At 40.8% G+C, this 20,994-nt stretch overlaps 1 protein-coding gene and 2 long non-coding RNA genes across 4 annotated transcripts in view; 1 reads left to right on the plus strand and 2 right to left on the minus strand.

Annotated features, from left to right (window-relative positions):
* LOC118469420 (uncharacterized) overlaps window positions 1–9,252 on the minus strand; it is a 22,498-nt gene extending 13,246 nt beyond the window's left edge. Inside the window, exons 1-2 of one of the 2 annotated variants that reach the window (XR_008600296.1) lie at window positions 9,102–9,252; window positions 119–8,964 (exon numbers count right to left, since the gene is read on the minus strand). This is a non-coding gene — a long non-coding RNA (uncharacterized LOC118469420). The remainder of the gene's footprint in view (window positions 1–118; window positions 8,965–9,101) is intronic. The other variant, XR_008600297.1, reaches the window with a different exon arrangement.
* The window catches only part of LOC111586948 (tomoregulin-1), a 15,484-nt gene extending 1,557 nt beyond the window's left edge, over window positions 1–13,927 (plus strand). The window contains exons 2-10 of the mRNA XM_055006893.1: window positions 3,440–3,549; window positions 3,721–3,850; window positions 5,017–5,043; window positions 5,121–5,211; window positions 6,683–6,831; window positions 9,023–9,070; window positions 9,153–9,273; window positions 9,782–9,943; window positions 10,987–13,927. Coding sequence (XP_054862868.1) covers window positions 3,440–3,549; window positions 3,721–3,850; window positions 5,017–5,043; window positions 5,121–5,211; window positions 6,683–6,831; window positions 9,023–9,070; window positions 9,153–9,273; window positions 9,782–9,943; window positions 10,987–11,071 — 923 coding nt within the window. The 3' untranslated portion in view covers window positions 11,072–13,927. The remainder of the gene's footprint in view (window positions 1–3,439; window positions 3,550–3,720; window positions 3,851–5,016; window positions 5,044–5,120; window positions 5,212–6,682; window positions 6,832–9,022; window positions 9,071–9,152; window positions 9,274–9,781; window positions 9,944–10,986) is intronic.
* LOC129347946 (uncharacterized) lies at window positions 12,487–18,516 on the minus strand. Its single transcript, XR_008600298.1, has 3 exons — window positions 17,734–18,516; window positions 16,152–16,213; window positions 12,487–14,831 (listed from the first exon to the last, which is right to left on the minus strand). It is a non-coding gene; the product is annotated as an uncharacterized LOC129347946 (long non-coding RNA).
* Between the last annotated feature and the right edge of the window lie 2,478 nt (window positions 18,517–20,994).

Consider the following 20,994-nt stretch of genomic DNA (forward strand, 5'->3'; position numbering starts at 1 on the left):
TGTACAGCAGTAGGTCAGGAGGTTCTCAGTGGTGGAGCGATCGTAAACATTTAAAACTACAAGTACAAGGATGAAATGTAGTATTTCATGTGTAATTAACCTTTAAAACTACAAGTACCTGGACAGAAAGTATTATTTTGGAGGAATAAACCGTAAAAACTGAAATTATTTTAGACAGAAAGTAGTATTTTAGGTGGAATAAAACCTAAAAACTACGAGCATCTTGACAAAACGTAGTACTTAATATGTAATAAACATTTAAAACTCCAAGTATCTGGATGAAAAATAGTATTTCAGATGGAATAAACCTAAACTAAAATGATTTTAGAATGATTTTTTCCAGTTTTGCTTTCAGAAATCCCCCACAGCGATGGACAGATTTTTAGTCTAGTTGTAGATGAAGTCCAGAAGGTTCACTGAGTTTCTGGCTGAACAACCAAAGATAAAACAATAAAAATAATCTGCTAATGAATCACTAACTGGTAGTTTTAGCCCTAAAAGGAACAGAAAGGTGGATCTATTCTGAATTTCTCTAGAATTTCAGCTCAGATCATCAGTCCAGAGGAGAATCTATTCCTAAAGCTGCTGGATTTAATGATGAGGGTTCCTTCTAGAACTCAGACTAGTTTATTATCCGGATCAGTACTTCAGCTGTTTGCTTCTGAAATGTCAGAAAATAGTAAAACATGGATCAGAGATGTTCAGTTTACTGTCAGAGAGGAAGGAAGCAGGAAATCTTCAAATTAAAGAAGCTGAAATACTGGGATTAATCTACACTTTCTGCCCAAATGCTTGTAGTTCCTAAGGTTTATTTTACATAAAACACTTAATTCTGTCGAAAATAATTTTAATTTAGGAGGTTTATTCCTCCAAAGTTCTGTCTTCCTCCGTCTTCTTTTGTCTTCTTTGGTCTTCTTCAGTCTTCAGTCATCTTCAGCCTTCTTCTTCCGTTAGATCAGGAACTGACCTTTCAGGTCTCCAGAGGCGTCCAGTTGGTGGTCTGGTGGCTCAGGGGGTAATTACTTCTGCCCGCGGGGCACAACGGGCTGGAAGACGTGTCGTCTCGGGTTGATGATCTCAAACACTGACGGGTGGCATGGCTCCTCATCGTCTCGGCGATGCGTGGACGATGATGGGAAATGAGTAGCGAGACGATGAGGTCATCAGAGCATGAGAGGGTGAGCGAGGTAGACCGACATAGAGAGAGAGAGAGAGCGAGAGAGAGAGAGAGAGAGAGAGAGAGAGAGAGAGAGAGAGAGAGAGAGAGAGAGAGAGGGGATGAAACAACGACCAATCAGAGGACTAGTTTCTGAGCTCCACATGAGATGATATTCTGTAAGTTAAAGACCGCAGAGAACCAACTGCTTAATAATAATAATAATAATAATAATAATAATAATAATAATAATAACAACAACAACAATAATAATAATAATGATGATGATGATAATGATGAAGACGATGGTGAAGTGGAACTAGTGAGTGGGTTCCTGTCGTCATGGCGTCAGATGCTTTGTGGAGCAGAAAGAATCTCATCAGGATCCGTTTGGTTCCTCCTGAAGCTTCAGGATGAGGAAATGTCACTCCAGCTGCTCGGTTTATTCCTTTCTATGTTTAGGAGGAGACACAACAACACACCAAACACAACATCTCACTCAGAACTACACAAAACCGCACAAAGGAGATGAGACTGTCCCAAAGGAAACAACACAATACAAGCAACAAACGAAACAACACAAATGAGATGCAAAATGAGAAAACGAGACAGAAAATTACAACAATGACAAAGAAAAAGGACACCAACAAGGCCGAAATGAACAAAATGAAGCACAAAAAGACACAAACAAGACACAAAATGAGAAAACGAGAGAGGGAAAATTACAAAAACGAGACAGGAAATGACACAAACGATGCGAAACGAACAAAACTGTCCCAAAGAAACACAAAATGATACAGAGTAAACATTAAAAAAACATAAAACAACAAAAACTACACACACAAGACACAAAACAACACAAAAAGGTGCAAAACAACATAAATGAGAAACAAAATGAGAAAATGAGATACGAAATAACACAAATGAGATCGATAACTAAAAAAAATAAGACAAAAACACACAAATGAGACACAAGATAGAAAATTACAATGAGACACAAAATGACACAAACAAGGCCGAAATGAACAAAATGAAACACAAAAACACACAAATGAGACACAACTGAAGAAAGGCGATTAAACTGCCCCAAGGGAAACGAGCAACACACAAACCAGCACAAGAGACACAAAATGAGAAACACAGAAAATTTGAGAGACATAAAATGACACAAACAAGGCTGAAATTAACAAAACAAAACACAAAACTACACAAACAAGACAATAAATGACAAAAAACAGATGCAAACCAACACAAATGAAACACGAAATAAGAAAATGAGACTGAAAAATTACAAAAATGATACAAAGGAGACAAAATTCGGGACTCGATTCTGAGTTGACCCGGTTCTGCGTTTGTAATTTTGTGGCTTGTTTTTCTCATTTTGTGTCTCATTTGTGTTGCTTTGCATCTTGTGTTGTTTTGTGTCTCTTTTGTGTGTAGTTTTTGTTGTTTTGTGTTTTGTTATGTTTAACTTGTGTCATTTTGTGTTTCTTTGGGACAGTTTTGTTCGTTTCGTCTCGTTTGTGTCATTTTGTATGTCGTTTGTGTAGTTTTATGTCTCGTTTTCTCATTTTGCGCCTCATTTGTGTGTTTTTGTGTCTTATTTTTGTAGTTATCGGACTTGTTTGTGTTGGTTTGTGTGTTGCTCGTTTTCTTTGGGCCAGTTTAGTCTGCTTTCTTTAGTTGTGTCTCGTTTTTGTAATTTTCTGTCTAGTTTTCTCGTGTCCCATTTGTGTGGGTTTTTTTTGTTATTTAATGTCTCGCTTGTGTAATGTTATGTCTAGACCCGGCTCTGAGCTGACCCGGTTCTGAGTGGACTTGGTTTTGATTGGACCTGGTTCTGATTGGACCCGGCTATGAGCTGACACAGTTCTGATTGGACCTGGTTCTGATTGGACCCGGCTCTAAGCTGACCCGGTTCTGATTGGACCTGGTTCTGATTGGACTTGGTTCTTAGCTGACCCGGTTCTGATTGGACCTGGTTCTGATTGGACTTGGTTCTTAGCTGACCCGGTTCTGATTGGACCCAGCTCTGAGCTGACCCGGTTCTGATTGGACCCAGCTCTGAGCTGACCTGGTTCTGATTGGACCCGGTTCTGATTGGAACCGGCTCTGAGCTGACCCGGTTCTGAGAGGACCCGGTTCTGATTGGACCTGGTTCTTAGCTGACCCGGTTCTGATTGGACCCGGCTCTGAGCTGACCTGGTTCTGAGTGGACCCGGTTCTGATTGGACCTGGTTCTGATTGGACCCAGTTCTGACTCCGGTGTTCTGCTGGTTCCAGATCTGTCGGAGAAGAAAAGCGACCTGAGAGTCTGTGACGCTGGAACGTGTCGATTTGGAGGAAACTGTAGAGAGAACGGAGGCGACATCAAGTGTGTGTGTCAGTTCCACGTAAGTAACACACACACACACACACACACACACACACACACACACACACACACACACACACACACACACACACACACACACACACACACACACACACACACACAGGTAAATGATATATTATTATTACTGTTATTATTAATAATAATATTCCATAATAATCTGGTGTTTCAGTGCCATAAGAAGTACGTTCCTGTGTGCGGCTCCAACGGAGATACGTATCAGAACGAGTGTTTCCTGAGGAGGGCGGCCTGCAAGAAGCAGAGAGCCATCACCATCGTATCCGAGGGACCCTGTTACCATGGTAACGCTCACACCTGTATATGTACTCACACACCTCTGTGTCATAGTTCCACTAATCAGGAGGTCTAGAAGGAGTCATAGTTCCACTAATCAGAAGGTCTAGAAGGAGTCATAGTTCCACTAATCAGGAGGTCTAGAAGGAGTCATCGTTCCACTAATCAGGAGGTCTAGAAGGAGTCACAGTTCCACTAATCAGGAGGTCTAGAAGGAGTCATAGTTCCACTAATCAGGAGGTCTAGAAGGAGTCATAATTCCACTAATCAGGAGGTCTAGAAGGAGTCATAGTTCCACTAATCAGAGCTCCAAAAATGACTCCACAGACGGTGAACTACTTCCTCCATCCAGCTGTAAAAACAGACGGCAGCTGCTTCAGACTTGGCTCAGGGGTTCTCCATGGAAACCAGAGTTAGTGTGAAGCTCAGACAGTGTGAAGGAACCTTCAGAACATCAACCTCTATGGACGGAGGACCAGAACTAAACCTGGTTGCTGCTCAGAACTAAACTTCCAGATGAAAGTTTGCTGAAGAACATGAGAAGAAGCCTGATGGATGCTGGAGAACATTCTTTGGTCAGACGAAGATCAATGAGTTGGGCTCAGATGGAGTCCAGATGTTTGGTGAGAACCTGACCAGGACTACCACAGTGGATGCAGAGTCCTGACAGTGAAGCACGGAGGTGGGAGTGTGATGATCTGGGGCTGCATGAGGTCAGAAGGTGTTGAAGACATTTCTAGAAGCAGCATGAAGGTCTGAGGAGGAACCAGAATCCTGGCTGACCAGATGAAGAAGAGGAACGTTCCAGCAGGAGAACATCCAGAGAACAACATCAAATCAGAGCTTCTCCACTAGAACCAAGTGGAACCAGGACCTGGACAGTGTGAGTCCTGAAGCCAGCAGAACCTTTGAGGTGTTCTCCAGAGAAAGGTAGAGCAACAGAACCCCTCCAGCAAAGAGCAGCTGAAGAACACAGAGAAGAAATGAGTGGACTCTGGTTTCCTCCATGCTGAGGAGGACTGAAGGAGGAACCAATAACCTCACTTTAGTTCCACTGAGTTCCTGCTGTGGAGCCTGAATTTAACCTGTAGTTAGTAACCTGAAGCTTTTGTGGACTGAGGTTCATTTTGTGCAGCAGATGTGTTTCTAATGAGAACTTGTGTTTGTCCTTCAGACGGCAGCTCAGGATCTGGAGATGGAGGTAAGAGCTTCTTCTGCTCGCTCAGTGATGTGTGGATCAGTGAGGAGGAGCTGCACTGACCCCATGCCTTGTTTCAGATGGCGAAGGCTCCGGTCGTGGAAAAAAGACCTCGAAATGTGGAAACTGCAAGTTTGGAGCCGAGTGTGATGAAGACTCTGAGGACGTTCTGTGAGTTCTGGGTTTAGCCAGCGTTTGTTCCTCGGTTTGTTTCCACGACATGTAAAGAAAGACAGGAAATCAGCTATGACTCTAACAGCATAAAACACAAGATACACACAACGTACTGTTCTAGATCCTAGACCACCAGTGTCCTGAGGCCAGGTTGAAAATCTGGACCGAAGGTGAAACAATCCCAGAGACACCAGACTGCTGTTGTCCAAAATGACTTCACATTTGTTCAATACAACTTGAAATTGTTAAAATTACTCACAATTTGTCAAAAGTGACTTAAGATTTGTCCAAAATGACTTGGTAATGTGTCCATCTGATTTAAAATGTGCCCAAAGGACTCTAGAATGTCTAAATAACTCAAACTTTGTTCAAAAATTTGTCAAAATGACTCGAAATGTATGTAAACTGGACAGATTCAGATGAAACCTACAGAACGCATCACACATGACAGGATCCAGGGCCGTCGGAAAGTTGAAAAACTCATTCCATTGGTTTTTATTCACATTTTCATCCAAAGGAAACTCTCAGTGGGAACGATGGAGATGTTTGTGTTACGAAGCCTCTGGAAGCTTCACATCCCTGCTGGGTCTCAGTCTTCTTCTGTCTTCATCCATCTTCTTTGGTGTTCTTTGGTCTTCTTCCATCATCTTCTGTCTTCTTTAATGTTCTTCCGTCTTCTTCGATCGTCATCCGTCTTCCATCTTCTTCCGTCTTTTTTCATCTTCTTCCGTCTTTGGTCTTCTTCCATCTTCTTTGGTCTTCTTCAGTCTTCTCTGGTCATCATCCGTCTTTGGTCTTCTTTAGTCTTCTTTAATCTTCTTCCGTCTTATTTGGTCTTCTTCGATCTTCTCTGGTCTTCTTCAGTCTTCTTTAATCTTCTTTCATCTTCTCTGCTGTTCTTCCGTCTCCTCTGGTCATCATCCGTCTTCTTCAGTCTTCTTCAGTCTTCTTCCATCTTCTTTAATCTTCTTCCGTCTTCTCTGGTCATCATCCGTCTTCTTTGGTCTTCTTCAGTTTTCTTTGGTCTTCTTCAGCCTTCTTCCATCTTCTCTGGTCATCATCTGTCTTCTTCAGTCTTCTTCCAGCTTGTTCAGTCTTGTTTCATCTTCTTCAGTCTTCTCTGGTCTTCATCCGTCTTCTTCCATCTTCTGGGAAATCTTTACTCGGCTATTGTTTAGTTATTGCTTTTTTAACCTCTGCTAGTAGTATTTATAGTAGATATCACGTTTTGTCAGTGAAGAACATGAGTGACATCAAAGTTAAAATCTAATTCTATGCATGTTATCGGTCTAATATGCGTCATTACATCTGTCCAGTACTGAGAAGCATTTTTACCTGCTGGTTCGTCTTAATGTTCCTCTATTATTAACTGGAACTGTTGGAGAACCTCCATATTGTTTATTCCTGTAAAAAGACACACACTTATTCTGTGTTTGTGATGTTAATTGTGTGTTTTTTGTGTATCCAGCTGCATGTGTAACATCGTGTGTAATGGCCACAACGACAACCCGGTGTGCGGCAGCGACGGTGTCACCTACGACACGCCGTGCCATGTCCGTGAGGCATCCTGCCTCAAGCAGCTCAAGATCGACATCAAGCACGTGGGCCGTTGCCAAGGTAACAACGCAAAACATTCCCAATGTAAAAGCGCTAACGGTGAACCGCTTTTAGCTCCACACAGAACCTTTTAGCAGGATTTCACTGAAGAACCAGGTCTTCAGACGGTTCTTTCAAGAACCCCCAATGGTGCATCAGAGAACGTCCAGAAATGGTTCCTTAAATGGTGCTCCACAGAACTTAGAACTGACATTTCAAGACCTTTTTTGGGCAATTTTGCTTGTTTTCAAAACATTTTTTGGTGGCTTTCTGTTATGTTTGTCCTAATTTAAGATCTTCTAGTCGCAGTTTTGCACCCATCATGGTAAAATCAGTTTATCAGTGAAAATGAAGATGATCTCGCTTCTATTTTTAGGGGATTTTGCTCCTTTTCGTTGTGATTTTACACTTTTCTGGGGTGATTTCACATCTTTTTGTGGTGATTTTGCATCTTTTTGTGGATTTTTTACTGACGAGAGCATATCGACCAACCAATCCACCAGAACACCTGGAGAACTCATTCGTAGAGGAAAGAGGGGAAGGAAAGGAAGAGGAAAAAAACAATGATGGAGGAGGACAGAAGGGAAAGAGAGGAGGCAGAAAGACGAAGGAGGCAAAAGAAAGATGATTGAAACAAAAGAACTTGAAAAGGAAGCAGAGGAACGATGGCTGAAGGTAGAAAAACAACAAGGTTTCAGCTCATCTATATTGAATGATGACCTGACCTCAATCTGAACACACACTGGACTTCCTGCTGCTGTGAGGACCGACACACACGCACACGCACACGCACACACAAACACAAACACAAACACAAACACAAACACAAACACAAACACACACACACACACACACACACACACACACACACACACACACACACACACACACACACACACACACACACACACACACACACACACACGTTAACATGGCGACCTCCTGCTCTCCATTTTTTATTATCCTCCTCCATCGCTTAGTTCTCATTCCACTGGTTTTTATTCACATTTTCATCCAAAGGAAACTCTTAGTGGGAACGATGGAGATGTTTGTGTCACGAAGCCTCTGGAAGCTTCACATCCCTGCTGGACCTCGGTCTTCTTCTGTCTTCCATCTTCTTCTGTCTTCTTCCATCTGCTTTAGTCTTCTTCTGTTTTCTTCAATCTTCTTCTGCCTTCTTCTGTCGTCATCTGTCGTCTTCAGTCTTCTTTTGTCGTCAGTCTTCTTCCGGCTTTAGTTTTTTTCCATCTTCTTCAGTCTTTTTCCATCTTCAGTCTTCTTCTGTCTTTAGCTTCTTCCCTCTTCTTCTGTCTTCTTCTGTCTTTTTTGGTCTTCTACTAACTCCTTCAGAGGAGTCATAGGAGTCTTGGTGGCCTCCCTCTCTAGTCTCTTTCTCCTTCAGAGGAGTCATAGGAGTCTTGGTGGCCTCCCTCTCTAGTCTCTTTCTCCTTCAGAGGAGTCATAGGAGTCTTGGTGGCCTCCCTCTCTAGTCTCTTTCTCCTTCAGAGGAGTCATAGGAGTCTTGGTGGCCTCCCTCTCTAGTCTCTTTCTCCTTCAGAGGAGTCATAGGAGTCTTGGTGGCCTCCCTCTCTAGTCTCTTTCTCCTTCAGAGGAGTCATAGGAGTCTTGGTGGCCTCCCTCTCTAGTCTCTTTCTCCTTCAGAGGAGTCATAGGAGTCTTGGTGGCCTCCCTCTCTAGTCTCTCAGTTCTTGAGGACGTCCTGCTCTAGTCAGATTTATTCATGTTCCATCTTCCTTCTATTTCTTAACGATGGATTTAACTGGACTCCAGGAGATCTTCAGGAACTTTAAATGTTCTTGTATCGTCCTGACTGATACTTTTCAACAACCTTTCCTCAGAGTTTCTTGGTTCTTCAGTCTTCATGGTGTAGTTCTATCCAGGAGTTCTGATCCACCAGAGACTGGACCTTCCAGATCCAGGAGTCTTTATCCTCCAATCACTGACCTCAGATTATCCATTAACTGACTGATGACTTCATATCATCACTTCATTTACATTTTATATCTTTAATTATTAAACATGACTTTATAGAACACTTTGTCTGCCTTGTATATTATGATTAGTGCTCCGATTATTTCTACCTGGAGCTGTAACGCTGCAGGAGGCGACGGTCTTTGAAGGTTCTGCTTTCACCTGACAGAACAAAAGGAAAGAAAGACTGAAAAAAGCTTTTCTTCTTCTGTGGTTTCAGATAAGAGCAGGAAGGACGACGGCATGAAAAGCAAACCGGACATCTATGGTGAGATCTCTGCCCGCAGGTTCCTGCTTACCTTCTCCAACAGCCAATCATAACGCACCGTCTCCTTCCTCTGTCTTTCCAGCTGTGTCCAAGCCCGGCAAGGGGGAGGGGGTTGTGGACAGCCCCGCCCCCTGTCCAGAAGACTACGCCCACTTCTGTGAACACGGGCACTGTGAGATGAGACACAACCTGCCCACCTGCAGGTGTGCACCTGAAAAAAAAAAATTTTTTTTTTTATATATATATATATATATATATATATATACATACAGAAATATTTAAATGAAAATTAAACAACTGAAACTGTTAATTAGTCATTAGCATCATCAAACATCGCAGAACAACCACACATGATAAATGACGTGTGTCTATGTTGTGTGTCTGTGTTGTGTCTCTATGTTGTGTCTCTCTGTTGTGCATCAGTGTGTTGTTTTTCTGTTGTGTGTCTATATAGTGTGTTTGTGTGTTGTGTGTCTATATTGTGTGTCTGTGTGTTGTGTGTCTATACTGTGTGTCTGTGTTGTGTGTCTATATTGTGTGTGTGTGTTGTGTGTCTATACTGTGTGTCTGCCTGTTGTGCCTCTATATTTTTACTTATTGTCATATCTATATTGTGTGTTTTGTGTCTATATTTGTGTCTTATTGCCATTATATCTCTACTGTTGTGTGTCTGTATCTTACTGCCATTGAATCTCTACTGTTGTGTGCCAGTTGTGAGTCTGCGTATGGCGGGCCCCAGTGCGACCAGCTGCTGGACTTCAACGTGCTCTACGTGGTCCCCAGTGGTCAGAAGTTGCACTATGTCCTCATCGCCGCCATCATCGGCGCCGTGCAGATCGCCGTCATCGTGGCTGTGGTCATGTGCTTCACCAGGTAGCCCCGCCCACACCGCATGCGTCTGTGAAATCACACACACACCTGGACCCGAGGACGCACATTTCACACAGCTTGAGTCACCAGTCAGTGTGTGCGTGTTACTGCGTCAAAACGACAAAAAAGAGACAAATCGACAAAAAAGGAGACACAAAACGACAAAAACGAGGCACAAAATGAAAAAAACGAGACACGAAACGACAAAAACGACACAAAATGACAAAAACGAGACACACAAAACGACATCAACACAAAATGACAAAAACGAGGCACAAAACGACAATAATGAAACAAAATGACAAAAACAAGACACAACTTGACAAAAATGAGAAAACGACAAAAACGAGACATAATGACAAAAACGAGACACAAAACAACAAAAACGAGACACAAAACAACAAAAATGAGACACAAAATGACAAGAATGACAAAGTGACAAAAACGACACAAAGTGACACAAACGAGACACAAAACGACAAAAACGAGACACAAAACGACAAAAAGGGACACAAAATTACAAAAACAAGGCACAAAACGACAATAATGAAACACAAAATGACACAAACAAAACAAATTGACAAAAATGAGAAAAACGACAAAAACGAGACAAAATGACAAAAATGAGACACAAATGACAAAAACGAGGCAAAACGACAAAAACAAGACACCAACGACAAAAGCGAGACACAAAATGACACACACAACATACAAAATGACAAAAACAAGACAGAAAATGACAAAAACGCACCGCAAAACAACAAAAACGCAATGCAAAATGACAAAAATGAACCACAACATGAAGCAGAGAGCATTGTGGGAGTTTATCAGGAAGGGGCACCATGACAAAGACTAATGTTCTACTTAGTGACCTCCAACCAGAGCTCCTGAGGTCCAATCTCTGATTGGTCTGAACTCGTCTCCACACTGAGCTAAACTACCCTTCAAAATAAAAGCACCTCAGGCAGTGACAGCGTTGATCTGAGAAAGTTGAATGTTAAATTAGTGCGGTACTTTCAGTCAGATTTCTCCTCGTTTGTCCTCAGGAGGTGCAACAAGACGACGCGAGGACGCCGTCAGAAGCAGCATCTGGGACACTTCCCGTCCGGGACGTCCTCCAGGATGATGTAGTTTTTATAGATCCAGCCGGTCCTCTTTTCCTACCACAGACAGACTGCATATTTTATATCTCCACTTTTTGGTGCCTCTTTTGTTGTCGCCCTTTTTTTCTTAGAAATGATTTGTGAATTTTTGAAGGGGCCTTATTTTTCAGATTTGTTCTGTCTGGTTTGTGTTGTCAGACTCTGAACCACTGTGGATCCTCCCAATGCAAACATTTGTCCAACTGTCCACCGGAGACACAGCGTCTTTCTGTTCTCACCCTGTGGGACGCAAACCATCCATCTCCAATGTAATGGCTGTGAGATGTCCAGGAGATTTCTTCTGCTGCGTCAGTTAAACCTCAGCTCTCAGCAGAGCCTCAAGTTATCCGACCTCAGCGGAACTTTTTTTCTACTTCCTGTTCTGCTCTCTACACGTTTCTTCATCAGAATGAAACTTTCCTGGCATTAAATCTGGACTTTTCTACAGATAGATTTATCTTTACACATTAAACACGTCCAGACATCAGTCAGATCAGCAGGTTTGATCTCTAAAGCCGAGACGGAACAACAACATCTGAGGAACCTTTAGAGATAAAAACCTGGACGTTCCTCATCATCACTGACCAAGGATATGTGATGTTGGACAGCAAATCAATGACCTGAGAGTCTGGAGGAGATGAAATATGAACAGACATTTTAAACCTCTTCAACATAATTTCAGACGATTTTTGGACAATTTTTAAGACACAACAACGTAAATAAGACAACAACGTAAATAAGACATTTTTGGATGATTTTTGGATGATTTTTGGATGATTTTTTAGTGGTTCTGAACAGTTTGATACGTTTCGGTTTAATGTTTGAGTCGTAGAATCTCAGTTCTGCCTGAGAACTATTTAAACTCCAGAACCGTCCTGGGATCGGACCGTCCAGCGGTACTTCAGCTTCTAGGACTCGTCAAACCTTCTCAGTCGGCAGTAACTTCCTTCTCATTTCTTCTTCACCAGTCGACTTCTGATGATCAGTTTGTCAATGAACTCAAAGATGGAACTTTCCAGTGTTCTTATTTCATCTCCTCCAGAATCTGATGTCATTGATCTGCTGTCCAACATGACAGATCCTGGATCAGTGATGATAAGGACCTTTCACGTTTTTATCTTTGACGGTTCATCAGATGTTCTTCAGACTCAGGATCAGAGATCAGACCTGCTGGAAGTGAGTCAACCGGTGATTTTAAAACTAAATTGAAACATCCAGATTTTCTGATGAAGGAACTCAGAGCAGAAGGCAGCTGAGGACATTCTGTTGATGTTTGACTGAAACTCCAGCTTTGGTTGTTCTGTCTGATAAACTTCAAACCGATCCGTCCGTCTGACCACCGGCTGTCCAGTAGTTAAGAAAAACCACTCAAACCAACTAACGAACCATCAGCTAAGTTAGGTAGTACTGACTGAAGGTGGAAACGACAACGTAAAGAAGACACAACACGAAGAAGACACAACAACGACGTAAATAAGACAACAACAACGTAAATAAGACAACATAAAGACAACAACAACAACACAAAGAAGACAACAACAACGTAAATAAGACACAACACCACAAAGAGGACACAACAACATAAATAAGACAACAAAGAAGACAACATAAAGACAATGTAAATAAGACAACATAAAGACAACAACACAAAGAAGACACAACAACATAAAGAAGACAACAACACAAATAAGACACAACAGCAACACAAAGACAACAATGCAAATAAGACAACAGCGCAAAAAAGGACAACACAAGACGCAACACAAATAAGACACAACGTAAATAAGAACACAAAGACAACACAAAAACACAACAACAATGTAAATAAGACACAGCAATGCAAAGAAGACTCGACAACATAAATAAGACAAAACAACACAAATAAAACAACGTAAATAAGACACAACAATGTAAATAAGACATGAAAACAAGACAAAAAACACCAGGAAGGAGACATGAAATGACAAAAACAAGACACAAAACTTCAAAATACCAGGAAGGAGAAGGTCCTGATGTTAGTAAATGTAGATCAGCTGTAGTTCCTGGTTGTTCCAGCAGGTGGAGCCTCTTCCTGTTTAATCCTGTAGAGACCAGAGGAGGTTAAAGCAGAGAACATTGTGGGAGTTTAGCTGGTAAAGGGGCACCATGACAAAGACTTCTGTTCTCCTTAATGACCTCCAACCAGAGCTTCTGAAGTCCAGTTGCTGAGGATCTGATTGGTCCAAACTCATCTCCACACTGAACTAAACTACCCTTCAAAATAAAAGCAGGTGAGTTAGTATTAACTGACTGGTTTGAGTCATTTTTCTAAATTCTCTGGTTCCTGTGCTCCTCTGACGGTCATCTGGAGATCATTGGACAAATCAAGATGTTTCCTGAAGCAATCGGTGAATCCAGACTCTTAAAGGGATTAATTAGTGGAACGTCCTGTTAAGTCCACGTTCCTGCTTCTCTTTGGAGAAGAAACTCTCAATCTGCTCACAGGAAGCTGAACCACCAAATTAAAAGACTTCCTGTCTGAGCTGAGTGGCTGGATGGTGTTTTAGGGACCAAACTGCCAGCTCCTAGGGGGCGCTCTGCTGCACCAGGGACCACAGCACCCCCTCCAGGTGTTCTGGCGTCGCTGCATCTCACGGGGTTCCTGACCAACCAAAACCCTGTTTTTTCTACTGTACAGACGTCATCGGGTTTGTTCTGTTTGTTTGTGCTCTGAGCAGCTGCCGGTAATTTAAATGTGTTTGTGAGTAGCGACGGTACAACGGTCTGCTAGAAGAGTAGAGGTCTGCATGAAGCCGTGACGTGATGTGCAACTGTAGCTAGAATTAAAGATCCTATTGGAACCCGAGTTCTGGTGTCGCTTTGTTCTGTCTCCAACTCCATTTACAAAAGACGCCCATCCATCTGTCCTCCTTTAGCCTGTTGAGACCATTTCAAAGATAGTTTGGATGTTTTAAATCACTCGAGTCATTCTTTGAGTCTGTTTAGTCAATATCTGTCACTTTTGGTAATTTCCTCATACTCATTTGAACATTTTTAGGTCATATTCAGCAGCTTTTGAGTCATTTTAGATGTTCTCAAGTCTTTTCTGTAATTTTAGACCAAATCTGAGCGATTTTGGACAATATTCAATAATTCTGGACACGTTACTGTTACGCGGGGGAGTTGGAGAACCCAGATGCAGGCACAAAAGCAGACAAGCTGGTTGTAGCAGAAAAAGGAACTTTATTTAGAATGAACAGAAACCTAGGGATGCAAACTAGTGAGGAACTAGGGATAGGCAGGGATGAAGGGCTGAAAGCTGACAAACAAAACCTAATTGGGAAAACAGGCAAGACTACCAAAAACAACAAAATTCTAGACTAACAACTGAGGGGAAAATCAGAGTAAACCACAAATGAATAAACTAAACTAATCCAACAAAACTGGGTACTTACAACAAGAAGGAACTAACTGAAGGGGCTGGTGAGCAGGCTCAGGGAATCCGGGAAATGGTGGAACACAAAACAGAGTTTCAGCAGGTTGGAGACAGAACAGGAACAGGTGGGAATCCAAACAGGGAAGCTAAGTCCAGGTGGGGAACTAAACAGGAACCGCTGGGAGTACAGGGGCAGAGTTGTGACCATGAAGCGCAGAGATGATGCAGAACATGAGTCTCTGGTCCAGCAGGCACTGAGCTGGGTTTATATAGTGGAGGTGTGATGGAAGACAGGTGAGCTAAATGAGCTGATCAGTGCAGGTGACTCACATAGCTGTAATCAGGCAGAAAGACAGAGGGAGGCAGAGAGACAAGACAAGGAGAGAGAGAAGACATGGGACGAGTGAGGGAGAGACAGATGACAGACAGGAAGAAGGACAGAGAAGAGCAGGACAGGAGCAGGGACCATGACAGTTTGAAGTTATTTTGGACAAATTCAGTGTCTTTTTGTACATTTTCTAATCACTCTGGATTCATGAAAACATTTTAGGAGTCAGTTTAGTCAGCATCTGTCATTTTTGGTAATTATTTCTGAGTCATATTGAACATTTTTAGGTCATATTTGATGGCATTTTAGACATGTTCAAGTCTTTTTCTGTTGTTTCAGACCAAATCTGAGCAATTTTGGACAATATTCAATAATTCTGGACACGTTTTAAGTTATTTTGGACAAATTCAGTGTCTTTTTGGACATTTTTAAAATCACTCTAGACATTATAAGTCAGTTTAGTCAATATCTGTCATTTTTGGTCATTTTTCAGCCTTTTCTGAGCCGTTTTGAACAGTTTTAAGGTCATATTTGGCAGCTTTTGACTCATTTTGGACATGTTCAAGTCCTCAAGTCCTTTCTGTGGTCAATTTAGACCAAATTTCCATCATTTTGGACAATTCTGAACAGTTCTGGACATTTTTAAAGTTATTTTGGACAAATTCTGTGTCTTTTGTGGACATTTTTAAATAATTCAAACATTTTTGGAGTCAGTTTAGTCAATATCTGTCATTTTTGGTTATTTTCTCAGCCTCTTCTGAGCCATTTTGAACATTTTTAAGGTCATATTTGGCAGCTTTTTACTAATTTTGGACATGTTCACATCTTTATCTGTCATTTTAGACTAAATCTGTGCGACATTGGACAACTTTCAATAATTCTGGACATTTTTTAGGTTATTTTGGACAAATTCAGTGTCTTTTTGGGCATTTTTAAATCATTCTGGATTCATTCAAACATTTGTTGAGTCCATTTGGTCTATCTGTCATTTTGAACGTTTTTAAGGTCATATTTGGCAGCTTTTGAGTCATTTTAGACATGTTCAAGTCTTTTTCTGTCATTTTGGAGAATTCTGAATAATTCTGGACATGTTTTAAGTTATGTTGTCTCCACAGCTTTAAATGGGATTAACTGTGGATAATTTCTGGTATCAAGACTTGATTCTGCAGGAATAATTAGGGTTGAACTCACTCAGGAACTAGAATCTCACATTTTACATGAATCTGGACAGATTAGGAAGGATATTTCATTCTAGATGGAGTGATGAACTGTGTCACAGCTGCTGGAAACTACTAATTTGAAAAAGACTAAAACAACAGAACCTACCACACATCCATGCAGTTCCTCAAACGGCCACCGGGCGGCGCTGCAACACCTGAAACACAGAGCTAAAGCAGACAGTCCAAAGCAGGTTTAGTGAAAGCTCTGAGTTTGTTAACCCTGAAATGAGGGAAACTCAGAGTTTTCCGTTTCACAAAGAGGGGTAACTGAAGCTCTCGGTCAGTTACCATAGTAACAGACTCCATGAATCTAACCTGGTCGCGACCAGGGGTCCGTTTCACGAAGCAGGTTCAACAAACTCTGAGTTTAACCCTGAACTCTGAGTTGATCTACTCTGAGATAGAAAACTCTGAGTTTTCGGTTTCACAACGGCTGATTTGAGTTGGTTTAATCAACTGAGTAGTTTCACCCGGAGTTAAGCGCGTGCACCACAACTTTGAAAAGCCAATATCAATTGAGCGCCGATTCCACGAGTCACCATGGCAACGGGGAAGCGGAGGACTACACCGTTTGAAATGGAAATCTTAATGCGCTTATATAGCAAGTTTAAACACGTTTTTAGAAAGAAGTGCAACACCTGCAGCTGCAAAAGAGAGGGAGACGGTGTGGGAGAACATTGCTGCCCGGAGTTTGGTAAAGTTGGCAAGATATTCACAGATTCGGACTTCCGGCATCAATAACTCATGAGATATACGTTGTAAAAACATAAACAATGCCTCTTTCAAATCGCTGTAAGCTAGACAATGTGCTACGAGGCCAGTTTTATCAAAAGTCGCTGTCTTTCAAGTTGCAGAAATAGCACTGATGTCTATGAGCAGCCGGCTGTGCAACGAGTGAACAGGGACCGTCTGCAAATAGCAAAACCGCTGCAACAGCGAAGAGACACAAATATTCAATTACTTAACTTTTATACACTGTAGTGTCACCAAATTTACTGCAGCCATCAATTGTCTCCTGCTGGTCATACTACAACTCTTGGTTTGATACTAAATAAAAAAATCTGAATTTTAAGGAATTTTTTATCATTTTATTAGTAATAAAATACAATAACTTCCCTCTTGTTTACTGTAGCGTCACCAAAATCATTTGAGCCTTCAATTGTCTCCTGCTGCTCATACTACAACTCTTGGTTTGACACTAAATACAAAATCTGAATTTTAAGAAATTTTCATTATTTTAGTATTGTTTTATTAGTAATAAATTCAATAACTTCACTCTTGTTTACTTTAGTGTCACCAAAATCACTGGAGCCTTCAATTGGCTTCTGCTGGTCATACTACAACACTTGGTTTGATATTAAGTACAAAATTTGAATTTTAAATAATTTTTATTTGTAATAAAATTCATTAACTTCACTCTTATGTACTGTAGTGTCACCAAACTCGCTGCTGCCATCAGTTGTCTCCTGACTGTCACAGTACAACCCTTGGATTGATATTAAATAGAAAATCTGAATTTTAAGGAATTGTTATTGGTAATAAAATTCAATAACTTCACTCTTATACATTGTAGTGTTACCAAATTCACTGGAGCCATCAATTGTCTCCTGACTGTCATACTACAACCCTAGGTTTGATATTAAATACAAAATTTTAAGGAATTTTTGTAGTAAATAAAATTCACTTACTTTACTCTTAAACACTGCAGAAAAAATAAACGCCATCCAACCATCAAAAGGGTCCTACTGATCATACCTTCAGGTTTTTTCTTCCAAGTATTGTCCGTGCAGTCCTTAACTTGGAAAATATTATTAGCTGTTTAACATTAGGGTTTAAATGAATCAGTTAAGGCTGCAGCCTCGTAAGAAAGCGTCTGACTGTCTTTCTTCCCAATCGTCAGTACTTGAGGAGACAGTCTAAACAGTTTAGTTTGGTATATTGATGTTATCTGATCCTCTCTTTGATGAGGAGTCCAAGTTCCATTACTATTCAGTATCATGTATTTGGACAAACAGGTGCACTGTGGATCTAAAAATATAGCCCCACATACATCAAGAGAAGAGCCATCAAAGCTAATTTACTCATAATCCTTAAACTTCACACACAAGCATGCACACTAAATAGTGTGCACATCTTCACATGGCAATAAACAACCCAAATCATTAAAATTCAGTTACTTTTGGTTATTAATGTTACACAATCTACCAAAAAAAAAAAAAAAAAAAATGGATGACCACTTTTAACTGTTACAACAAAAAATATCTGCTATATATAACAACAGTTTCATTACTAATAAAAAAGTCCTTAAAATCATGAAAAATAGTTAAATATCAAACCAAGAGTTGTAGTATGATCAACAGGAGCCAACTGAGTTAGACAGAGTGTAATCTTTTTGCAGTACATAAGAGGGAAGTTATTGAATTTTATTACTAATAAAATAATAAGAAAATAAGAAAAAAAATCCTTAAAATTCAGATTTTTTTATTTAATATCAAACCAAGTGTTGTAGTATGACCAGCAGAAGTCAACTGATGGCTCCAGTGATTTTGGTAACACTACAATGTATAAGAGTCAAGTTATTGAATTTTATTACTAATAAAATAATAATAAAATTATAAAAAATTCCTTAAAATTCAGATTTTTTTATTTAGTATCAAACCAAGAGTTGTAGTATGACCAGCAGGAGACAATTGATGGCTGCAGTAAATTTGGTGACACTACAGTGTATAAAAGTTAAGTAATTGAATATTTGTCTCTCTTCGCTGTTGCAGCGGTTTTGCTATTTGCAGACGGTCCCTGTTCACTCGTTGCACAGCCGGCTGCTCATAGACATCAATGTTATTTCTGCAACTTGAAAGACAGCGACTTTTGATAAAACTGGCCTCGTAGCACATTGTCTAGCTTACAGCGATTTGAAAGAGGCATTGTTTATGTTTTTACAACGTATATCTCATGAGTTATTGATGCCGGAAGTCCGAATCTGTGAATATCTTGCCAACTTTACCAAACTCCTTTAATTAACGATCCAGTAGATGAAGGAGCAGAATTACTGCACAGAGAATTAAATATTCGTCAGGAGATTGTTATCAGACCGTGCATAGATGTTCTCACATTTCTGGACAGTTATCTTTTTGAGCGGTACAGTTTCACATCACAGTCCATAATCTACATCCAACCTCATCCATCCTTACATTTACAACATGACCAACCTCAGTCATGCTCTCACATCCCATCAGATATTGTGTGTTGTGCTGCGGTTCTTTGCAAATGGAAGTTTTTTATATAATGTCAGAGATGCAGAACACTTCAGTAAGACAACTGTATGCAGGACGGTCAGAAAAGTGTGTCTGGATCTGAAACGACTTTTACCATCTTTGTGGTTTTCCCTGGACATAAACCTGTCAGAGCCATCAAGGAGGAGTTCCACAGGATTGCAGGTGAATGATGTAGAGATCTGTTGAATTCATTTTAAATCATATCCAGTTAATGACATTGTGCTGCAATCTCAGACTGTGATTAGTAAATTTAATTTCTTTTAGGATTTCCCAGTGTGATTGGCTGCATTGATGGCACACACATCCCCATCACAGCTCCCAAATATAATGAAGCTGATTATGTGAACAGGAAGTCCATTCACAGTATAAATGTGCAGGTAGGTTAGAGGTAGATTGACTACGGTTTCACAATGTTAAAGACTGCATCATAGTTCAACATCAGTCATTCTCTGCACTGTCAAGATCATATGTGATGCTGCACACATCATTTCCAATGTGGAGGCCAAGTGGTCTGGATCTGTTCATGACTGGAGGATTTATCATGAGTTTAATGTGAGCAACAGACTGCAACGTGGTAAACATCCTAAAGATTTTCACAATATAATTCACTTGTCTCCCTCCTTAAATATACTCTAATGTATCCACTATACATTACAGGAGAGTTTGATGGCCTTCTGCTGGGTGACAGGGGTTACCATGCCAACCCAGGCTGATGACCTCATACCCTGACCCTGAACCAGGCCCCCAACAGAACTTCAACCAGGTTCACTGCAGGATGAGAGCCTGGGTGGAGATGACCACAGACCTGCTGAAAGCCTGTTTCCAGTGTCTACATCACCTCAGGGTGACTCCTGAGAGGCCTGTGATATTATTGTGGCATGTGTTGTTCTTCATAATATTACCACTATTAGAGGAGAGCAACACTCTGCCCTAAAAACTGAAGACCCAGATGATGACCTCATCCACCTGCCAGGTATCCAGGACAGCAGAGCAGTCAGAGACACCATATGCAATAATCACTGCAGAGATTAAGTCTCCATCATCACCACCACAGCAGTCAAATAAACACATGACATACATTTCATTTGGTCTTCTTTATTTCCTACAAATAAAAGAGCTAGTTTAGTTCATGTTCCAGTAGTTCACATAATTCACCTGTGACCTGCATCCACCTCTAACTTGTGCTCCAGTATTTCAATTTCCAGATCTGCCCTCCTAATCTGGTGGTCCAAGTACTGCATTTCTTTATCTGTTTTTTGTATTTTTCTCAGCAAGTGGATTTTGTATATTTGTTTTACTGATAACTGGGAATACATAAAGGACATTAAATTATACAGTTGCACATGAATTCCATGGACTGAACCTCTGGTGTTTACTGAACATCCATCTCACTGTGTCAATCTGTGCAGTGGAAGTTGAGGAAGCATCCTGCTGCTGTCCAGCCATGCTCTGTTAAAAAGGAGGAGAATGTGCAATACTTCAGTGTAGGCTAAATGTCACACTCTATATTCCACCAGAATGTTCAGAAATGTGAATGGGAAGAGAACTATCAGTAACATACCTCTGTATGCCTTTCTGGATCCCTCTCTGTAAAGGCAGCAGACACAGTTTCATCCTCTTCATCCTAGATGACTGATATGTTTCAGTGGACTTAAACTACCATTTGGCTAAATC

The sequence above is a fragment of the Amphiprion ocellaris genome, chromosome 22 (genome assembly GCF_022539595.1).
Source record: "Amphiprion ocellaris isolate individual 3 ecotype Okinawa chromosome 22, ASM2253959v1, whole genome shotgun sequence".
Classification (NCBI taxonomy): Eukaryota; Metazoa; Chordata; class Actinopteri; family Pomacentridae; genus Amphiprion; species Amphiprion ocellaris.